This window comes from Micropterus salmoides, unplaced genomic scaffold (assembly GCF_014851395.1).
Source record: "Micropterus salmoides isolate LMB-PRFRI ecotype aquatic unplaced genomic scaffold, ASM1485139v1 Ms_hic_scaffold_19, whole genome shotgun sequence".
Taxonomy (NCBI): Eukaryota; Metazoa; Chordata; class Actinopteri; order Centrarchiformes; family Centrarchidae; genus Micropterus; species Micropterus salmoides.
The window spans coordinates 18855295-18878321 of record NW_024041039.1 but is presented as its reverse complement, the minus strand read 5'-3'; the positions used below and the strand labels follow the sequence as shown (position 1 = coordinate 18878321).

Here is a 23027-nt window from a genome sequence, read left to right as displayed (position 1 = left end):
AATTTATTTTTCAACCTTAAAGCTACATGAGAGGAGGAAAATGGGGAACACTGTATGTTAAACACATACACATGAGTTTGTATGTTTGCGTATGCACCTGTTGTGTGGCTCACTCCAGTTGTAGATGCTGCGAGTTCGAAGGGCCCATTCCTTAGGGTGAAACTGCGTCTGAGCTGGCACCAAATAGTCACACACGCCCAGGGGCCAACGAGAGAAACTGCGTTCCCAACTTGGGTCTCCGTCAGGAAGCCCAATGCAGGCGAACACATTCCTACTGCAGAAAAAGAAGCTTGCTCAATATCCACAATTAATATCCATGTAAAACAACCCCTTTTTCTCCTCCCAGGTAACTGCAGATGATGAGGCGCACAGGACCACTATGTAGACAAAACATTTCCTCACAAAACACCTGCTAGCTTGCCTCCAGCCTCGTGCTGCTCCCCAAAGGCTCTGGCCCTGAGGGTTAATCCCACAGGTCAGTGTTGCCCCACCAAGAGACAGACATGTTGGCCTGGCAAATACTGCCCCCTGGTGGGCTTGGTATTAACAGGTCTCCAGCCAGTTTCTGGGTCTCAAATCCTCCTGGAGGAGTGAGTGATGAGAGCAGGGAGACTGTTTAACCAAATCAAGTAGATTAGTCGACTTCCGTAGTTCATCAAACTCCTTTTATGGTCTCAACAGTTCTATGGGCTTATCTCCTCCCTGCACTCACCGCTGTGTGGACCATCCCACTGATCTCTGCCTCATTAGATCGCCCACTTGTTCATTTGGCCTATTGTTTCCCTCCCAATTCACTCTCTCTCTCTCTTTCTCCATGTTACAGACTTCTATTTATCTGTTCAGACCATCCTTTTCTTCTTCTCTCCCTGTGTCTCAGTGACTTACTGTGTGTTGTGGGACAGAAACTGCTCCAGATTGAAGGTGTCTTTCTCCTCAGGGTGGACAGGGTCCCACCAGCGGCCGGGAAAGTGGACCCCAGGGTGGTGCTGCGCCAGCTTGGCCACATACCACATGTATGTCATCATCTAGAAAGAAGAAAGAGTACCACCAACTCTTTTCAATTCTTTGTATCAAGTGTGATTAAATTACTAGCTAAATTACCATTGAGTACAGAATTCACCTAAAGAAAAGGATTTATTGAGTGTTTCGGTGGCTTTTGTCCATATTTGAGGTTATCAAAAGGGGATGTCTTTCCTTACTTAACAGTCTAAATTTAGAGGCTCCTGCTTTCACTTCTTATTTTCATATTATTATATTATATTTTCATTCACTGTCTTGAAGCCTTTTATAACTGTGATGTTGAAGAGATACACAAACATTAAAATTATGTACATATTGACTATGTACCCAAATCAGAAGGCCTGCAAGAGACTTCTGGATGTAAGGCTGTAATTTATGTATTTTGAATGAATTTCAGTTATCAAATCTTCCTTTACTTCACAAATTCTTCTTTTTTTCTTCCTTTTCTGAATCTCATCTTGCATACTAGACAACCAAAAGAAATAACTTCTCTCAGCTTATAGCATGAACGCACAATACAATAATGTTTAACTCTGTGCTCTTCTGGTTAGCCTCTTAGTCTTCCTATTTTTATGCCTTTATTTGAAATTCTACTTGAACTTAACTTTGCTTTCAGTTGGTTTTTGGTTCTGAAATTAACTAAACTAAATTTAATATTGCATTGTTGATTTTCAACAAATATCACAACTTCAACGAGAACCGTTTAAGACTCAACAAAGACAGTTGAGAAATCAAAGCTCTGACCTCCTGGTCCACCAGACGTACATCGGGCCGTACACCTTGGCAGTAGTATATGTAGCGCAGTGAGTTTCCAGGCAGATCTCCTCTGGTCAGGATGATTGAATCTCTTGGGACAGAGGCCAGCAGCTCCCTGCCGAACCTCTCTACCACACTGTTTCTGCTCTGATCACACTCGCTAGGATCATAAACACATACACCGTCAGACTGTATAACATCATCAAAACACAAGTTGTGTTTACTTGAATTTAAAAAAAGAGGTTGAGTGCATCTTTACCCCTGCTTAGAAGCATGTGTGATGTATACAACTGTGTATGTGTGTGTGTGTGTGAGTCCCTGTTTGTAGGTATGCTTTCAAGGTGCTCTGAGGGTAAGTTGTCAGTGCCCCCACCCCTTCCCCTCTGCAGAGTGCTCTGGCTGCCTATCTAATCGTAGTGAGACAGGTGTGATGGGTCTGACAGCACAGGCCATGCTCTCCCCTTGATCAAAGCCGCTCAGTGATGGCTGTCTGGCACTCCCAAGCACTACGCTGGTGTAATCTGCCTTCTCGGACAGCTAACATCTCAGGCTGAGCTCTGTGAGTGGAATCTATGTGCTAACCGTGCCTCTCTTTAGCCCATACCATGGGGTGAGCAGAGAAAAACCTGACATGTGGAGTTCAGACCTGCGGTATGAAGCGCAGAGGAGAAACAAATCAGGTTGACTCAGGGAAAAACTTATGCATGGGGATTTTAGAAGGAACTAGAATGAGAGGGGAGTTTTTATTTCACTTTAACTTTACTAAATAGAAGTATTTCAAATTACTTAGGTCAGATTTGGTTTCAAGTGTAGTTATTGCAACAGGAATACTGCAAAGTAACTGATTCCACAGATAAATGCACACAGATTGTACAGAATCTGACTGTCTTGTGAGATGAGGACAACCAAAAGAAAACCTACATTAAGTGCTGCTTGAAATAAAAACACTATTAGAGCTTTGAATCAGAAACAACCTGTAAAAGTACAATACAAAGCAGCTACAAAAATTATGGAAGGAAGGTTTAACTGATGTACTCCAGAGCATTAGATTTGTTATGAAACAGTGAGAATAATGTTAAAACACTGATTCTTAGCTTTGTTTTGAGGGTGTTCACAATGCAATAAAATGCTCACCCAAGGGCATGAAGGACTACACTGTTCACCCAAAATGTATGTCAACACCACCCCTTCTTTTGAAACCCAACGTACTGTTATAGTCCCAAATAATGACAAACACATAACAATATTGTTCCAATATTTATGGACTGCATTGTAGGTTTTCAACACACCCAACAGGGAGTTTGTTATTGTAACTAAGCGCAATGCTCACCTGTGATTGGTGTGTACCATATGTGCCAGTAGAGCTATGGTGAAGACCCAGCCTGTGGTCTTCCACACCCCCCCACGACCCAGCCTCCTCTCCAGCTCGGTGTGTGTCCGGCTCAAGCCGAGCCCTGCCAGAACACACACTGCAGCATCACTCTGGAGCCAGAAACGCTCAACCTGCAGGAAGTGAGAGTACACATGTACTCAGACACAAACTCTCTCTCTCTCACACACACACACACACACACACACACACACACACCAGTGTTTCCTGTTCCTGGTTTTTTGGTACTCAGTCCTGTCCTGGGTTTACTCATGGACACATTCCAGGATCAGCATCATAATATATACTGCTGTTTCAGTGCTTTTATTTCAGGATGTGTGTACTGCCTATATAGATTTCTCATACACTGAAAACTGAATTACAATTGTAACCCAATGTATAAACACTTTTTACACCACTGCAGGTAAATGAAGACAATAAAAACACTTTTAGAGATGATGTCAACATGAGTTTAAATCTCATAGCTCACCACTCCAAGCAGTAGGGGTCTGCTGATTTCCAGGTTAGCTCTCCAAGCAAAAAACATTGAGTAGACCACCAGCATGGCGGTCAACAGCCAGGACACTGAGCGACACGTCCTAGGACAGGCCACTAATTATTCAGTACACAAATATTGTTCACATTTGTCATCATCACTTCATGAATAGTACTAAATACTCCTGTACTGTCTTTTCCTTATATCTAGTCTAATATATCATTTTCTGTTTACTCTGTAAAAATATACTCATTTTGAATAAGTCTGTCAAAATATTAACGCATGGATGGAGATCACAAGCCCGAGAGCAAATGTATACGCCAGCCAGCTAAGAGGTGCATGATTGATTTTCTAATGCAGACTGAGTCATAATGAGCTGCTGCCAACCGCTGAATCACATACCCATTACAGTACAGCTGTAAAATGTACTTATACACTAAAAAGAAAACATGTTACCCTTATGGCATTAACAAATCATCATCTGAACCTGATGATACACTTTGAAGCCGGAGAAAATGACTTTTAGTTTTCCTGTTGACATATTGCTCTGATGGTTCCACTGGCCACTAACACATACTGTAAATATTTTGTTTTTGTTTTGCCTTCACATTATTCAAAACAGGTAAAAAAAGACTGTTTTGTTATTAAATGTCCTGATGTTCTTTACATACAAACAGTTGCACTCAATATTTTAACATTAGGTAAATTAGCATTTGCATGGTTTCCCTTTGGCACCCTATGAAATGACCTTGCTCTTTTTCATCTCTGTGTGCATGCAGCCAAGTTTCTCAAAGTGCAGCCCAGGAGAGGGAGAAGCAAGGGGTGGCTGGTGCCCTACAGACCCCCGGGGCTTCACTAGGCTTTATCAGCTCCACCCCACAGACCCCAGAAAAGGCACTGCTGTTATGAATTACTGGATCACGCCACCACACTGCCACATGCAGATACTATACATACAAGCAGTGATTTACTTCCACACGCAAACAGTTTTTTTTGAAAATCCAAAATACACATCAACCTCTCTTGATTTGAATGTGGAGCGTTGCGACAGCTTGACAGTTAGGTGCCTCAGTGTTTTTTTGTATTCTTTTTTTCTAAGATCAGCATTTTGTCAGTGGTTTTGTTCCCTGTCTTTTACTCGGGGGGATTAGATTTTTGGTTGAAGCGGCTGCTGAGATGTGTGTGACAGAGTTTGGTGTTTTGTATGCCGGCGTCTCGCTCATCCTACCTGTCCCATGAGGATAGGAGGAGGCCTGTTCCTGCCAGCACCACAACAGGAAGCGAAAGGTCTGCCAGGCAGTGGTCCAACTGGGCCCTGCACACAAACACACATATAATATATATGATGGACACCAAAGACAAACTCAATTACCCTCCCTGCTACTGAACTCAAGGACAGCAGTTATTAAACGCCCTCCATCCTCTATCAAAACAAACTCCTTGGACTGTGCACTCCTCCTTTCAATCGGATTGACAGATACGAATGACTGTGTCATCCGCCCCCCGCTGCCCCATCCTCTCCTCACAGCGCCTGTCAGTCACAGAACGCTTGCTCAGAGCAGAGAGATAGTTTCCTGCCTCTTCCTTAATACCCATCTCTATTTGACAGCTTATTGAGTCTCTATATCTCCCAATGTACACTATGTGTGAATGTGCTCACCAGTGTGTGTTTGTGGGTGTGTGTGTGTGTCAGCTCCTCCAGTGGGTTTACGTCTCCAGTGCGACATGCCTGTCATGTTCGCCTCTCTTCCCCATCTTGAAGGTGTGCTTGTCCATCAAGCAACAGGGGTGATGGGAAGGGGTGGGTTCCTGGCAGAGGGGGGGCTGGTAGTGGGGGGTCTTAAGACTCACATGTACACCCCCCTCCTTCCCATCAGCTGGAGGAAGATACCACGAGTGGGATGACTGCTGTGGTGGTGGTGGTAACAGGGGAGAAAGGGAGAGAATCGGGTGGAGGAGGTGGGGGGTTCTGGAGTGGAAAAATACAATTTCTCCAGCTCTATTGCAGTGTCTGTCATCACAGCTTGTCACGCTTAAACACCAGAGCTGAGTGATCATTTCAAACTGCTGGAGAAACAGAACACAGCGATTTGGCCCTCTAAGCAGGTTCAGTTCTGCTTTGATGGGGAGAGAGTGGAATGGGAAGAACAAAAGCTGCTGGGGAGAAGAAAGCGGGAGAGAGATGGGCTGCGGAAATGACTCTGGGCTCTCAGAACAGATTGGAGTGTCTGTGGTTAAACCTGTGTAAAACATCAGAACCAGTGCAGAAAGAGGTTGGGTCCTCCATCTCTAGAACGATCGCGTGTGCCCTCACTGAGCCTCACATCAAATCTCTAGAGTTTGCTTTCCTTCTCCATCTTAGAATCTACTGTATAAGTAAAAACAGAACACAAAGGTTGTAAAGACACACAGTAAATGGGCCAGTATGCTTGTTGGATGGTCGAACATCTTAGGAAATCCCTCCACCCATACCTTTCCAACACCAGATTGGCAGGCCGTGTCCGACCATTTCTAAACCGATGATCACCCCCTACCCCACCCACTATATAACTATATCATTGTAAATTGAATAGCTTTGGGTTTTGGACTGTTGGTCAGACAAAACAAGCAATTTCAGGACGTCACTTTGGGCTCTGGAAGACTATGATGGGCATTTTTTATTATGTTTTTATTGACTAAATGATTAACTAATTATTACAATAACTTGAATAAATAATCAATACAATAGTCTGTATATTATTTTGATAATAAAAGTAAAGTAAGTAGTTGTATTCTTAAAAGACAATCTTACACTAAAATGCAATGTGGCATACCCAGGCACTGCATAAGCAACATAAGATGTCAAGAGGTCATGTCATTTTAAAGAGCTAGGATTAACCAATACATACTGTGAATATGTATGAACTCAGATAACATACAGCATACAGTTAACCAGTTTAATCAAGATTTAAAATAATAATACCTGTGTGAACAATTTAGTCAAAAGAAAGACAAAAAGGTGAAAAAAAATGCCAAGCAGACTCACTTTAGCATTGTGGTCAAATTTACAGAGCTCTCTGTCTTTGCCTGCAAACACAAAAAGGAAAACAATGAAAACCATTGGTATACAAGATAAAAATGTCAGAGCACATACATTGACTAATGGCACATGATAAAAAAATCTAGACTACTTTGTTTGTAGCAGGGCAAGCAACACATACCAGATTGAAGGTGCCATATTCAGCCCTCAGCAGGTGGGTCAGCAGGCCTGACAGGGTGGTCTGATCCCCCCAGCTCCAGCGGGCTGTGTTGAGGTAGGAGGAGATGGGCAGGTAGATGTACGGCAGAAAGCCAGCGAGGAAACACACTCCTAGGGACACAAAGCCACGCAAAGACAGCTCCTGTCGAGATCATATGGAAAAAGATGTTCTCCAAAAGGTATGTAAACACACATTCAAAAAAGCAGCATCCTAAAAAATCCAATTTAAATGGGATGGCAACAAAACTGTGGAGAATAATAATAATACTAAAGTTCACAATCATCTCTCAACATTAAACTATTCTGAAGTTTGTTGGGAACCTGGTGAAGCATCTCTGATCTCTCTGAATGGTTTCCTGATCCTACTTTGGTTAATGAAGAAAAGACAGGAACATTTTTCTCAGCAACATTCCATTTTATCTCTTTTTCTACTTCTGTAGAATGTAATTATTGGATCTATAATTGTTGACTGTACACAGCTGTACATACAACTGATATATCAATTCTCTTGCCTGTCTTGGGGTTTCTTAAACACAATTTTAGAATCTGTTCTATGAGCTTTTATAAACAAGACTCCAGAACATACCCTGCAAGAGTAAAGTCGGTGAAGGACCCAGGGAATGATGACCAGTACATACAGCACCAGGGTGTGCTGGTTACAGAGGCCCAAGCCACAGCAGAGCGCTCCCAAATGTGCAATCTGACAAGGTTGAGCATTTTAGTACAGCACCATGAGTTCAATTTCAAGCTATCTTAACATGCCATCTAAGGAATGATCAGAGGACACTGAAAGACACCAGTGAGGTGTGCTACACAGAGTTACCTTCCTCCTCTGGGTGGTGTTTTCAGCACAGTGAAAGCTAGCAGTCAAGAAGAACAGTAGACCGACAAAAAGGTTGTTGAGGGTGAAGACCTCTGCCACCATGGACCACTGCCAGCTCAGCCTGGACACAGCAAACAGCCCTCCAGCCAGTACTGCTCCAGGACCAGGACCTGTCAACCTGACAGTGAGGGAGGAGGGCACTTCATTTTTATACACAACTTTAGAAAGATCTGTGACTTTCCACACAGACCCAGAAATAATTTATGTTTATTTAAAATCCCACACAGTTCTAACCAAACTGAGTAATCAGACAGCCATCAGGAGGAGTCATACACTGATAGATCAACTAAAATGCTGTTTTGTTTATTTGATAATTATTTTTCACTATAGGGTCACTGCAATCATTGAAAATCTTTGGACTAAAAGGAATCAGAAAATCATCTTTTAAAATGTTTAAATATACCAATCCTAGAGCGACTTTTAGCTCTTAAGTCATTTCTAAAAGCTGCAGAACTTCTACTGTTTTTGGCAGTATTTTATTTGACTAAAGTTACTGCACTGACACAAAAAAGGCAGGACAACAATGTCAGCAGCTTCACGCAAAATTTTAATTATGCAGTTGAAAAAAGCCAACACTTCCCCCAGACAAATTTGGGGACCCATTATAATCTTCCTTCGACCCAAGTTTGATTCTCGGACAAGACCTTGAAAAACAGTGAATTGGGCCATTCACATATCATGACAACTCCCTCCCTAGCATGAGGTTGATCTGGAGCAGACTGGCACAGAACCCACCGTGGTAGAGATAGTACTTTATCCTCAGCTTCTTAAATATAATGTGTGCACAAAAGTTTTCCCTTCCTCCTCTCCTGTACTGTCTCCATCTCCTTTGCGGTAATTGAAGCAAACTTGGGATAATCTGTCATACGCTAAGACCCACCACTTACTAAAATGAGAGGCAGAGGGGGAGAGGGGGAGAGAGAGAGAGAGAGAGAGGCGACAAATGATGAGGAGAAGGGAAAGAAAAGAAAAATAGTGCAGAGAAGTGTGTGTTAAAAGGGTGAGACAGTGTGCAGGATAAAGGATGAAATAAAGAAAAAGGAAGAAAAAAAGTTCAAGAAGAGAGAAGGGGAAAAAATGAAGAAAAAAAAAACGCAGCCCAGTCCCCGGCATGCTGGCTCTGAAATATGAGCAGGCTCGACAATTAGGGAAGTCAGGCAGTATGGCCCTTTCCGCCATTGTGTGGAGTGGCTTAGAGTCCTCATCAGCCTATCAGCTAACTGACAGGCAGAGAGCTGCTCTATTCAGCACCGCAGATACAAGCTGCAGGCCAAACGGCTGCCAGGTCCCTTATGACCCCACAATCCCTTGCCGGTGACAGCTTCAAGCTCCATAGCAAATTAGGCGCTCTCACATTACAATCGCAGAAGACAGATTCCATTAACGGTATCTGAAATTGAGTAGAGAGCAGGCCTGTTATCAGACCTGACTCATAAGCACCGCCATTAATCACAAGGCATGATACCATTTATACATTTCCAGCTCTCTGCCTGCCGCTGTGATAGTCAGCCACAAAAGGCCTGATGAGACTTAGGCTAGGGGAACAATGGAGCTTTCTGAGGAAAGCGCGGTAAATCAGGAAAAAAAAGAGGGAGAGCGAGAGGATGGTAGGGAAAAAAACCCTCTTGCTTGCTGACTACGTCCCCTTTTTTTCTTGGGTTTTCTCTCTCCACTATTTTTCCTCTGTGTTCACTGTAAGGCGAGCATGGTGAATGAGTATGCATATGTGTGTGTGTGTGTGTGTGTGCACTTGAAAGGGGGTGGACTGTGTTGATGGGGTGTCTAGGAGTGGGTCTTAATAAGAGATAGCAGCGTCTTTCTTGCTGCACCGCTCCAGGAATTAGTTGTAACTTGAAGGAAGGATGAAGAAGGATGGGGGGGGGGGGCACATGGGGACTTTTTGTTGAGGTGCAGAGACCCCCCGCACCCATAATTTTACCTCCCTGCATGACAATTAACCCAGAGCTCTTACACCTAGCAGGGGGGCTGATTTTGGGGTAGCACTGGGTACAGAACAGTCGTGGGGGTCCACAGACGAGGTTATTACACCAGTATGTTCCTGCACTCGTCACATATGCAGAGACACACACAAACATGCACACACAAACACACACATTCCTGTTCTTCAACTTCTTTATTCTCCCTGAGTGCCTGACAAATCTCTCTGTTAGAGCTTGTCAGTCCGCAAGAGCCCAGTGATGTGTGTACAGTGCAGGCTGTAAATGACCTGTCTGTCTGCGCGGGACCACCTGGGTCCCAGTCAGCCTCTCCACAGCTCATTCTCCAGGCTGGCTGCTCCCAGGGCGCACAGATAAAGCAGGACACATTCTGACACCAGTGTGGCCGTGTTCCCTGTTATCAAGACTCAATGCTGTGCAGGATTCTGCAGTGCTGAAATGTTGTGGCTCAGTGACAATGGCCTGGTTGAGACGTGGCGGGAGAATAACACGGCTGACAACAAGACTATTCTACCCTGAACTGATCCAGCCTGCCAAAATGTCTGTGTACTTGGGTAATTAACTGACTGACAAATACAATCAAAAAATCCTTGGAACTTGGATATAATGTAAGTGGTTTGAAAAAAAATTTGCTTTTAAATGTATATTTTTGCAAAAAAATTATTTAAAAAAGGAATAAAATGATGAAATAGGAAAAATGAGAAAATTCTTATAAAAAATATAATACAATTCAAATGGAAAGATCAAAAGGTAAATGAAAAACGAATGACGACAATGGCAATGTCCCCTTCAAGGACACAAGAAAACCTCAATAAAATACTTTGAAGTGTCAAAAAGGGACCTGCCTCATTCACCCCCTCAGTTCTACAGTATGGGCCAGAGACGTGCCAGCACCAGTCGTCTGTGCTAAATAACAGCACACAAAAAGCCTACACCAGCACTCTGCACTGAATGAAGCTTCACAATGCTGCTGGCCATGGGACCCACTGTCACACACCACCGTGGGGAACAGACAATACCACAGCTGTGCCATCGCGGATCAGCACTGCACTGTTCTCTAACCAAGTGGTGGTTTGGGGAAGCAGTGCTGGAAAAGAATCATACATTCCTGAAGAGGGTAGAGAGTCCGAGAGAGGAGGTGGCCAGCTCGGGCTGAGGCGGAGGTTTCCAGCTGGCCCTCAATGACACCCCAGGGCTCTCCTCTAGGCAGGACACCAGGCAGGGTACTTAGTAGCTATTATATGGCAGTGGTAAGTGTCTGATGCATTGCTTTGAAATTTCAAAGCCTAACAGCAATTCATATACAAATCCGGGCATTTAAATCATACGTTATGTATACGTGTTCGAAAATAAAATACTACGAAGTGTTTTAAAGTCAGTCAGTGTATTTATTACGGCTGAACAATATTTCAGTATTATCATTTATTCCCTTTCAGTGAAACTATATCATTACAATATTATAATATTGTTGTTTTTGTTTTTTGTAAAGGGGTGCTCCTCCAGTTTACCCAAGCTTACTTGTCAACAGAGCAATAGTCAACCTGTGTAAGCAGATGTAGGATGCCTTCTGTGGCTTTGGACGAGCTTTCCGGTGGGGTGGGGGGTGGGGAGGGGGATTAAATATGCTACTGATTTGCATTATGTGAAAAGTGGGTTGGCAATTTGAACTATACTTTATACCAAATGTCAAGATATCTCAGTCTCTCCAGGTTTTGTCTTTTGTTTTGACTTTACTGTATCTCTCTGTGTCCCCTAACTTTTTGTAAGTGCAACACTAAATCACTGGAGTGTCATAAATAAATAATAGTATTATAAAATTATACTATATTATTATGGTTTTTATTTTAAGTGTGAAGAGCATAAATTGGCCATATCATGATACTTATTGATATCAGAAAACATTTCTTACCAATACCATGATATTGATTCCAGCCTTTTAACAGATATAATATTGATATCATCAGTGTGATAATATGAACTTGCTATCCTGCTCCTTCACTTGTTTGTATCATATATTTTTTTCTAAATGATTTGGTATGAAATTATCTTCCATAAGCATTGTCATCACAAAAATTTCCCTTAGGTAACAAATATATATTATTTGATTCTTTCAGTATTGCACAGCCCTGATCCTTTTTATCTAACAGAATTTCAAACAATATATGCCGCAGCCTAATTTTCAGCCAGTCACCAAACAAGGCATTTCCATGTCTTTCCTGCCTCTTCCGGTGAGCAAAGAGGAGGCTGTCTGCTCGAACAGAGAGGAGGATAAATAAGGGTCCCGGCTCTGCCGCTCAGACACCCCTCCTCCAGGAGAGCGCTCCAGAGCTCCAAGTGCGTGTAAAATTAATCACCACAATTCTGCTCAAACAATGCAGCCACTGACATGACAATTTCTCCCAGAATGCCATCTTAATCTCCACCCAACACACAAAAATTACAGGAAGAGGGCAAAAAAACAATTTACAAAAATCCTGTGTTTATGCAATTCATTGAATACCATTTTATTGCTGCTTTTTCCAACAAAGTCATTAGGCACACACCAGTGATACATAAATGTTGCTGTATAGATTCCATTAACTAATTCTGGGTGAATTGTAATTGCCGAGTCTGATCCGTCTCCGTGCCTGGTGCCTTATTAAGACCGCCTGTGGTGGGTGAGGAATGTAATATTGACGTCCGAGGCAGACACAATCTCGGGCCCACGGGCGAAAGGAATATTAAACTGGTACTGTATTCTGCTGTCTATCTAGCCCTCCTCCCTCCTCCTCTCTATCCCCATCCCATAGCCAGTAATGAGGAAATAACATCTTCATTAGACATCTGTTTAACTGTATTAGAGGATGAGTCCTGGGGGAACCATTGGTCATGCTGAGGATGGGGGGAGTAAAAGAGGTCTGTTGGACTACAATATGACGGATGAGATACTGCAGAAATGGTACAAAAGGTCCAGAGATTGGGCCTTTTAAATAGACAAACCTAAAAATGTCTTGCATTTTCAGAAGAAAACAGGAATATGTGTATTCTCTATCGCCACTTGGGATGAAGATTTTATCCGACCATAGCAGATGTGAGAGGGAGGGACAGCCTTACCACCTGCAAGGAGAGGTGAGAACATTATCCAAAAAAACCCCCAACTCTATTCAGCTGTTTCCAAGATACTGCAACACACACTCATGACATCTAGAAAAAACAAAACTACGCAAAAAGCTGTAAAACAACAATCAACCCACACACATTGCTCTTGACATGACCCCAAACAAGATACACGCAACCCCAACCCTGTAGAAAAACAACCCACCTGAGAGAGGAGGGAAAGCGCCATCAGGACCATATGGTGGAGGTCCTTATAAGGAGCTGGGGATGGCACTACGCCCACCCTCTAGTCCACTGAGGTATCAGCTGTGCCACATGGGCCAGCTCTTGGCGGGAGAGCCTCTCGCAGGTGTGCATTTTGTTTAGAGGACCGCCAGGGAAAGGGGAGGCCAGACACGTTTGGTGTGCCTCAACGGTCCTGTTATGTAATCATGTGATCAAACAAAAAGTGCTGATGACTGAACATTGTGAGGTTGTTTTTCTGCTCTGATGGCTGTCAGCACGCTAGCGTGTATGCTTCTGGTTTCTCAGGATAAGCTCGGGAATGGAGAGAGATTCCTCCCAGGTAGCAGAGATTCAGAGCAGCTTTAGCAGATAAACTTTGAAACGAGAGAGCACAGAATACCGAGCTATCTGGATTATCCCGCTATGAAGGGTGCATTCCTCTAGAGACTCGTGGCTGAGGCCTTTAGCATTCCATGGTCCAAATGCTTCTTTCTGTGAACCTCCAAGTGCAATCGATAGTAATTATCATTACGTCCACCATCCTCAAAGGCTTGTCAGGCCATGGTGTGAAAACATAACAAGACATGCAATTTGGCCATCAAACCATATGATCAAGCCAAGAGAACTGTAATTGACAAATCAAAGGGAGGCTAAGTGCTACATTTAAACTTATGTGAGAGAGAGAAGTGGCTTCCAAGCCTATCAACTTACATTCCCCCACATTAAACACGGCAATCTGGCCGACTAATTTAAATTGATACATCAAAGGCTTGCCATGTTGGGTATACTCCAGATGAATTTCAAGGTCTTACAATTTACTATTTCAGAGAAACTGCCTTCAAGTAGCCGTATTAACTTCAATATATTTTGCCATTTGAATATAATCACACAAAGCGATGATTTGTTTGGGGGGAAAAGTCTACTTCTCAGTTGACGCAAACCTAAAAATAAAAAGTAGTGAAAAAGTTTATAAGGGCCTCAAAGGGACAAACAACTAAATACATTACAGAACTTAATTACGTTGGGAAAAGACACAGCAAAGTGGTGTCACTGCAAGGACAGAGCAGGTATGAACGGGTGTCAACTGGTCAGTTTTGGCATTTCATCTGAGGGAAAAGGCATGGCCAGAGAATCCCCGCAGGGATGTGGCATCAAATCTATGCCAATGTTGCTGGTATGGTCAAAGCACCCAATTCGATCTATGCCAGAACCGAGAGCGAAGTCTTGACCATCCAAAAACCCTCACCCTCCTCATCTTTTGCCCTCTCCAGTAACCACTCACCAGGCGAGGTGTGCCAGCTGATTCACGGCCACAGGCTCATCCCCAACTAGGCCTTGAGCAGATAATGACTAAAACCTTTTATGCTTATTTTTCAAATTGAAAGCGTAGATTATACGTTCATACTTTAGAGCTTATATGGTGTGACTGTGTGCTCTGGCTGAGGTCCTCACTATGCATCATCCCTTGTTAGGGGGTTGGGAGGGTTGGAGGTTGGACTTTTTACTTGACCATAATCCAAAATGTGATCTAAAGCCCCAGAGATTACAAACAAGGCTACAGTTAACATGTACACTGTTAGCCAAATATCACCCAGACTGCATGGATATTTTCTGGCCTCAAAATAACTGTCTGTAAATGTCTGGCCAAGAGTCCAATCGTCCATTTGACAGGTAACTCATTAAATGCATTAAGACTGTGGGAGTAGTAAAGATTGAAAGCCAGAAAACCCCCAAAGGAGTGCAGTGTTCTTTCCCTTTTTTTGTTCTTTCTTTATACTTTTCCTATCCCCTATCCTGTCCTGGGCAGAGTGGTTGAAGCAGGGAGGTTTTGATTCACCTCTGAGACACAGTAAGGTGGGGCAGGGTCTAGGGCTGGGGCGATTCGTCGACGTAATCGATTACGTAAATACGTCGACGCCTCGCTGCATCCGGTGTGGGATTATTCCGGACAAGCTCCAGCTACAAGACCGCGCCTTTGACCGTCTAAAGTTTGGAGTATTTCAGACAGACACTCAACAACGTGCTGCTCGGTGAGCTCTCTGAACTGGAAACAGCTTCACTGCAGCACAACTGCTGTCCACGAATACGTGAAGCAGCACGAACACGTGAAACTAAAGTATCCCGGAGCACTTTGTCTAGACAGCAGCACCGCAAATCGTGATTACTTTCTGTTGCCACACAAGCACGGCACATTATCAGCACGAGGACACGTAGTATTTCTTCATTGCCTTCATGTTAAAAGTAATTTCTGCCCCGCTGCTGTCATGGTAACGTAACGTTACAGTCGTGTAACGATCGGCTGTTTCATATTTTCTGTTTATTTAACGGCTACGTATCAGCGAGAAAACAGCTGAATCTAATTACAGACAATCTGTGACTGTCTGGACAGTCTGAGTCCTTTCAGATGTTCACTGATGCAGAAATACATTTGATTATCATACTGCATTACTTAATATTGAAATGAATCCATGGCAGAAACATTTAAAGTTTTAAGTAAAGTAGCCTAATTAATGTCTGTTATTGTTATTATCATAACACATCAGTGACGTGGAAATTTGATTCATTTTAAGATTTGCTGCTGTTGTCATTATTCTAATGTGCTTCATCAGGATGATTGAATAAAATATAGATTTATTGATTAGACATGTTTTTGATATTTATTTTGGATAAATTGGTATGTTAATCGAGTAATAGGCAACTTTTCTTTCTTTAGAATAAACAAAATTAGTCATTAGATTAATCGACTAATCGAAAAAATAATCATTAGATTAATTGACTTGAAAAATAATCGATATGTATAGCCCTAGCAGGGTCTAAGGCTGATGCAGTCTGGCCTTATGGCCAGCCCCCTAGGGAGAACTTCCTCACTAGCCCCTGCCCTACTGCAGCAGAGTTGACCCTGTACCTTGACCTACTCTGGACCACCTACCACCTAGCACACACTGGCCAAGCACAAAGGAAGTACTGGGAACACACAAAACTTCATTTTCACCTGCTTTCACTGTACAGCAGGAAGAAATTACATCATATTCAACAATTCCTAATCTGGATGAGTAAATTAGAAGTATATGCCATGCTTGGAAATGCCCCAGTATGCATAAACAGTGACAAAAAGGAAAAATGTTGACACTAAGCTGCCACCAACAATGCTATGTGGAAAATTACTAAGATCAGCAAAAGGGTGATGTAAGGTAGTCCGACCAACCATGGGAGATAATCACACACAAAGGGGAAAAGGGGAAAATACTCCTTACATTATAGGGTCAGCAGCAGGAGAAACTGCAGGGTAGTAGATGGCAATGCAGAGACCGTAAACTGTGGCCATGACTGAGCGAGGGGGGAGATGGTTGAAGAGAGAGGAGAGGGAGGAGCAGAGTTAGTGATCCTGTCCCCCTGAGAGCCAGGAGGCAAGAAAGGGGAGATAAGAAATCGTGCCATGTCAGGATTGGGAGCATGCTGGGCAGTGGGGTGGGGGGGGGCAGGAGAACAGGGATGTCTGGTGGCGGATGGAGGGCACGATAATTGTGATATACATACACACGCACAGTCACAACGGGTGGCTGATGGGTAAACAGGCAGGCCAGGGTGGTGGGAAGGAGGAGGGTGACTGAGCTCTGCTCCTGAATACTGAACAGAGGATCAGGAACGACACTGCCAGTCTGTCAGGACCCAAAAATATTGGGGTCTGTTCTAGACAGAATCAAGATGCAAAAAAGTAGTAGTAGTGGAATGTTTAAGACCCCATCCACTTAAAAAAGTGGATGGGGCTTTTGTTATTACTTCCTTTGGATGTTTGACTTTTTCTATACAAATTGATGAATGTGCAAAGTTTGTCACTACAAGGCTGTTGTCAGATTTGCTGAAGGGGGAAGGGCTTCTCTGTGCTTTCCTGAAATCTAAGTTTGAGACATGCATACAAGCACATTTTTGTGGCATCTTGTGTAGATGACAATTATGAGAGAAAACTAGACCACTAAAACTGCCCTGCATTATTTTTTACTGAAACAGTAAAGTAGTAAACTCAAAGCACAGTAATTGCAGAACAGAGGAATAACACAAAAACATCAATAAATTGTGGGAAATGACATAATAAACGCATATTTCATATGCTTACCTGCAAACAGAAATACAGAGGGCACCACAGGCTGCAGCCCCCAGCATACTACTCATCAGGTTGACGCTGTGGGCTGGAGACAGTGAAGGCAAAAGACACATAGCCAGACGAGCTAGTAAGGTGAAGAGAGGGTATCCTGGAGGATGGGCCACCTACAAACAAAATGACATGAAAAAGTATGAAATCCAAATCTAGAGCACATAAAACAAGGTATTGCTTAATTCAAGATGTATTTGAGTGGATAGCAGGCTAAGATGGTGATAGCAAAGATTTACTTTGTTTTAAAAATAACTGGAGAAAAAAAAGCACAAATTCAAAAGCTAGAGAGAATATAGGAGGTGACCACTAAGCAATAGTAAAGCAGATGGTGTTAAGGAGCATTATGAATGTGTTAGTAGTTACAAGCCCCTTCTGACTGAGTGGGGAAATCTAGTTGCTCTTCTGCCCTCAGTAGATCCAAGCAGTGGTTCACTGTAGAGCTGCAGTGATGGAAGAAGCAGACAGATCCTGCCAGGCATGACCGCAAACTGACTCTGCTATGATACCAGGGCCCTCCTCTCCCTCTCTTCCTCCCTTTTCTGTTCCTCTGGCCTCTTCCCAAGGACAGTGCATCTCCCCGGAGCCCGTGGTAGAGCACGTGGTGCTCGCCAGCCCTGGCCCCCAAACCACCTCCGAGCCGCAGTCATTCTCGCCTGGGGGATCTCGGCAATCACAGCAATTAGCCGCTAAGTCTCCTCCACCCAGATAAGGGCTCAGTCATTAAACACAGGCTCATTCCCTGGCACTGATAACACCAGCCATGCAGGCAGGGAGAAGGGGCAGCTCTTCAAAAGAACACAGAACTGAAAGGTGAGAGTGTAACTACCTCAGCGGTCAACTCAGACACAGCAACTCCTTGGTTATGTTCACACAGAAACAACTTCACCCATAGGACGGGTTGAGGATGGAGCATGTAGGTCAAGAGAAGTCAAAGGGGCAAAAGAGAAGAAGCAAAGTAAAGAATGAAGAAAGAAACAGACAGCGACTCAGCGGACAGCTTGTTGAACTAAGTTAGCACCAGACAGGTAGGTATCCCACCAAAATGAGCATCACTTAAGAGGATGTGGAGCACGTGGAGAAGGACTGTGTGGCCGACTGGAGTGGACAGACGTGCAGCAAGAGGACAGCTGAGGGACAAAGGCCACAGGGACCATGGCAAAGCAGAACTCTAGAGCTCTGGGGATCAGAAAGGGGGGGCAGGCAGCCTGGGGCCCAGGGACGGCCTGCAAGGCCCTGGGGAGGCCTGAAAGGCAGAGAGGCAGGCCACACGGACTGCAGCACTAACGGCAGGATTACTGGCATAGTGACACCGACACAGCCTCCCTAAAAGGATCACAGCGGCGTAATAAACTTTATTAAATAATAAAACTTATTATAACTGTTAACCCGATTTAGTTCATTCTTCGCGGCTTACACACACACAAAAAAAGAGGGGTGGATATAATAAGCCTTATACCGTACATAAGGCAAAGCCTACAAAAGCCATCGCCTTACCATTGACTTTAATTGGATTTGAAAAACGGGTTGCAAATTATAGCATTCTCTACTTGCAACTTAGTAAAATAAGTGTATAGAACAGAGGGGGGAAAACCTGTGGACTGAAAGTAAATTAATCTGCTTTCTGCCCATGCTTAATTAAACTTCCTTAATGCTTATAAGAGTTAATGAGTGAATTGATTAAACAATACAGCTAATACTTACCCCCAGCTCACAAGCAGTGGTGATCAGCTCTCCTGTGGAAGAGAATAGGGGAGGAAATTAATGTAAACCCAATAATTATTATTAAGAGACAAGTCTGCTCCCAAAGTTTTCCCAAATCAAATACTTGCACTGGGGTTTTGCATTAATTTGCCAGGATCAAAACCTACAAATCTTCCCAGTGTGACATTTCCTAAGCGGCATGCTCATTCTCTTCATCTCTCGCTTCTCCCCTGATGCCTACCTCCTTTCCTCCAGCACATACACATAGATATAAACACACACACACACACACACACACACACACACACACACACACACACACACACCATTAGACTCCTTCTCCAACGCTCTGTCACACAAAGACACACATATGCTGATCTGAGAATAATGCTTCCAGTCCCATCCTCCCCATGCACCAGGGTCCTTTCCCTTCCTCTTTCTTCTGCCGCTCTACATGCCTCTTTCCTGCTCCCACACTCCCAGTGTCTCAATGTCTCCTTTAGTCCGTTGGGCACAAACAGAAAGGCAACGTTGGTGACAGTCACAGAATGAGGTAAGCTGTAAAAATAAGAGCCGGCTGCACAATTTTTTGACAAGCTCTGTGTGAGGCGCAGCACAAAGTGAAAAGAAAACCCCTAAAAGCTATTTGAGGAAGCTTTAATGTATCTGGGCACAAACCCATTTGTGCCAGAATACACCCAGAGCGTTTCAAATTATACTGATTTCTCACCCAATGTTTGCATCTCCCACTCATGAAAATTGAAATTTGGTTCAGATTAAATGACAGTGATAAATGTTTTGGGTTCAAGACAGCTCCCTCTACTGGTACCATTTAGGTAGTCAACTCCTCCATCCGAAAAAAGCAAATTAACAGCAGTGACCTTGTTTCCTGCACCAGCACTGAAAGAATAATTAGTCTATTACTTCACCTGCATACAAGCTATGTAGGATGCCTGATAGATCCATAAATATAGCCGAGGAAACAAATCACATTAAAAGGTAAAGGGGTTTTTAATTATTTTTTAAGCAAACATTAAAAATGGCAACAGAGTATGGCTGGTTATTTAAGTGTTTTTACATATTCAAAATAAACATTTAAAGAGCAAGAACATGGGCCCCATTGCAGCACCAACCATTATGGAACAGAACAGCTGTATTTCAGATGGCATTGGCTACATCACGAATTTTGCAACCTTGCCGATACAGTGAATTATTATGCCTAAATTTCTGCCACATGAGGAGCCCCAACTCTTATCAGTCTAATGGACCATGAAGTCAGAACTCCTCCACCTGCACAGCTTAAATGTTTTCACAGCTCTATTTCACCTGGCATGAGCCGCCAGCTACCTGCCATCATTTTTACATCACACTTTCTCATCCCTCATCGGTTTCTCAATTTCACTCATTTTCCCTCAGTAGTGGCACACTTTTACACCATTCAACGCAGAAAAACTCAAACTAATATTGAGCCAAAAAAATCCATCTCAGTGCCACAGAGACGCAGTTCTGCAGCCCCAGTACTAAAAAGGGAAAATATTGACTCAACCGGGTAGCAGCATGGGTGCCAAGAGTCTTTGTGATAGTGGAGCATGGGCACCCACACCAGTCTTCCCATAATCCCCATCATTTCCACACTCCACATTCCTAAACAACAGCGTACCCGCGGGGCTGTGCTCAAGCCTCTCCAGGGCACATCACACCTAAAGAGATTAGGACACAGAGACGGAGACCTGGAGAATTCGGAAGGGTGTTCAGCTGGCACTATCAGAGCGGGCATCCTGCACCGTCCCTAAACACTGTGGAGAAGGGGCTGGCCATTTTTTCAAAGGCCCCGTTCGCTAGACAGCAGCACAACCAGCAGGGCTACTCAGCGCTCCAATTGCCTGCTCTCTCCTCGTCTCTGCTCGCTCATATCTGGCCAAGCTTTTCATATGCTTTCATTTTGCAAAATGTGCATTCCACCACCACAGCAGCGTGTATGCCAGAGCAGTGCAAACATAACAAGCAGAGCCTTCACGCCACATTTACAAGTTTGTAACCTAGCTATCACTTCTAAACACTGTTTGTAATTGTACAAGGCAGTCCTTCATAAACTGCATTACAAGAATGTTGGAATACACATTGGCCTACAACATAGGAAGGTACTGAGTGAAATACATGTGGGTCCACTGTTAAACCTTGTTACAGAAGAGTGCAAATTAAAGGTATGCACACACACGTTATTTAATTTAAACAAACACCACATACTATTTTATAAAGTCAGTGGCTGTAAAAAATACTTTGTCATTACAAATGGTGTCGGTATTGCCCGCCTTGGTTGTTCTACAATTTTTTTTCTCTTGGCTTCTGAAGACACAAAGCAAAAGGAGAATGATTGCATATAGGTAAAAGGATGACATTTTTTATTTAATAAATAATAATCTATTAATAACTTTATGAATAACTGCTGTGGCTCAGGAGTGAGAGTGGGTTGCCCGTTAATCGGAAGGTCGGCGGTTCAATCCCCAGCACCTCCAAGCTGCATGTCGAAGTGTCCTTGGGCAAGATACTGAACCCCAAATTGCCTTTGGCGGCTGTTCCGCCAGTGTATGAATGGTGAATGAAAAGACTAGAAAGGCGCTATACAAATACGGAGTATTTACATTTATTTCAGTGCAGGTAATGGAAATTAGGAGTGGGTCAAATGGGCAAAGTTAATATTGTGATAATGATCATAGAATAAACTCATGTTAATGCATTGGGCCACATTTGTTTTCGATCCTGACTGCCATCATTAAAATATTTTTAGATTTAAAAGAAACCTCTCTTCTCAGATCATTTCTAGTGTCAAAAGTAACACTGAATTCCTTCTAAAAGCATTATCTAGAAATGAAATGAAATCAAATACACTGCAAGAACTTTCAAGACCTTTTCAAAGCTCATTCATAAAATAAAATAAATAAACTGAGTTGTCTCAACAGGGAAGGAAATCAGTCTTTGTCTCACATGAACACAGTAAAAACAATAAAAAATATTGAATACAACATAATGGGGAAACTTTACCATTGTTTTTTTTATTATACTGATTGCACATGATACACATAATACCTTAGAGATCTTTTTATTTGTTAGAAATGTTCCTCCAAAAGTCATTATCTCGAATGCTTTTACATTCAATTCTACCTTAACGCTGAACCATTCAACAGAGTAGACTGCAGGTAGTCTTGCAGGTGAATTTAAAACTATTAATGGTGGACCTTTTGAAAGATGGTGTCTTAGATTTCGTAAGTCAATCAGTGTGTATATTAAAATCAACATATCACTGTTTAAGTATGTTATTCTCAAGCAAGCATGTTGGCACATGTTTGAGGTACCTGCAGTACCACGGACAGCACCCGTTCATTGCAGCGGCGACGCAAACAAGGCGCCACACGATTGGCTGCCCCGCAACACAACAAAACCACATGACCAGATGAGCATTAGCTAGGTGGCTAGCACCAACCTGAGTCTCCACCGGGGACAGTCCTCTGCACACAGGGCACATACAGAGCGGCGACAAAAGCGACCGTAGCACATGTCAGTATCCAGCTTGTCCTCTCCTCCGCAGCCATTTTTTCTTTCTGGATAAATACCGAGAGTTCTGCTAATGTCGACTAACTAGCGGGCTAGCAAACGTTAGCGTCCACACATTACATTTAAATAGAACCGTAAACTAAGTTAACCTGATAACCGATGTTAAGCAAGAGCTGAAGTATAGTTAATATGACACCAAGTACATATTTAACTTAACTTTATTTGCGCAGGCTCGACAGTTGGTTCAATTGAACCGTTTCTGTTCCCGGGAAGTGGCAGCCTGATTCTCGCCAACGAGATAAACTCGCGATACTATCGGAAGCGCCATCCCTAAAAGTTACAGTAGCCATCGAGCTAGTTGTGATTTATATTGTCTCTGGATAATATAACAATTAACGTTGATTGTGGCGGTGGAAGACAAGTGTTTTTCCTCGGACGTGTTGCCTGTGAAACTGTGAGACTTGGAATGAAAGGCTGAGATCTCTCTCATCGCTTCTGTTCACATGGCTGACTGAGGGAGGGTCTGCATCTGTTGGCCACACAGGATACTGTGTGTAAATTCATCTGAACATAACTAAAA

The 23027-nt window shown here is 43.2% G+C and overlaps 1 protein-coding gene across 1 annotated transcript in view; it reads right to left on the bottom strand.

The window, feature by feature from the left end:
• The window catches only part of tmem260 (transmembrane protein 260), a 28553-nt gene extending 5793 nt beyond the window's left edge, over positions 1-22760 (bottom strand). Inside the window, exons 1-13 of the mRNA XM_038728252.1 lie at positions 22377-22760; positions 18896-18927; positions 17156-17307; positions 7703-7880; positions 7466-7579; positions 6842-7021; positions 6667-6707; positions 4870-4956; positions 3636-3744; positions 3107-3279; positions 1765-1936; positions 886-1025; positions 98-274 (exon numbers count right to left, since the gene is read on the bottom strand). Coding sequence (XP_038584180.1) covers positions 98-274; positions 886-1025; positions 1765-1936; positions 3107-3279; positions 3636-3744; positions 4870-4956; positions 6667-6707; positions 6842-7021; positions 7466-7579; positions 7703-7880; positions 17156-17307; positions 18896-18927; positions 22377-22485 — 1664 coding nt within the window. The 5' untranslated portion in view covers positions 22486-22760. The remainder of the gene's footprint in view (positions 1-97; positions 275-885; positions 1026-1764; positions 1937-3106; positions 3280-3635; positions 3745-4869; positions 4957-6666; positions 6708-6841; positions 7022-7465; positions 7580-7702; positions 7881-17155; positions 17308-18895; positions 18928-22376) is intronic.
• Between the last annotated feature and the right edge of the window lie 267 nt (positions 22761-23027).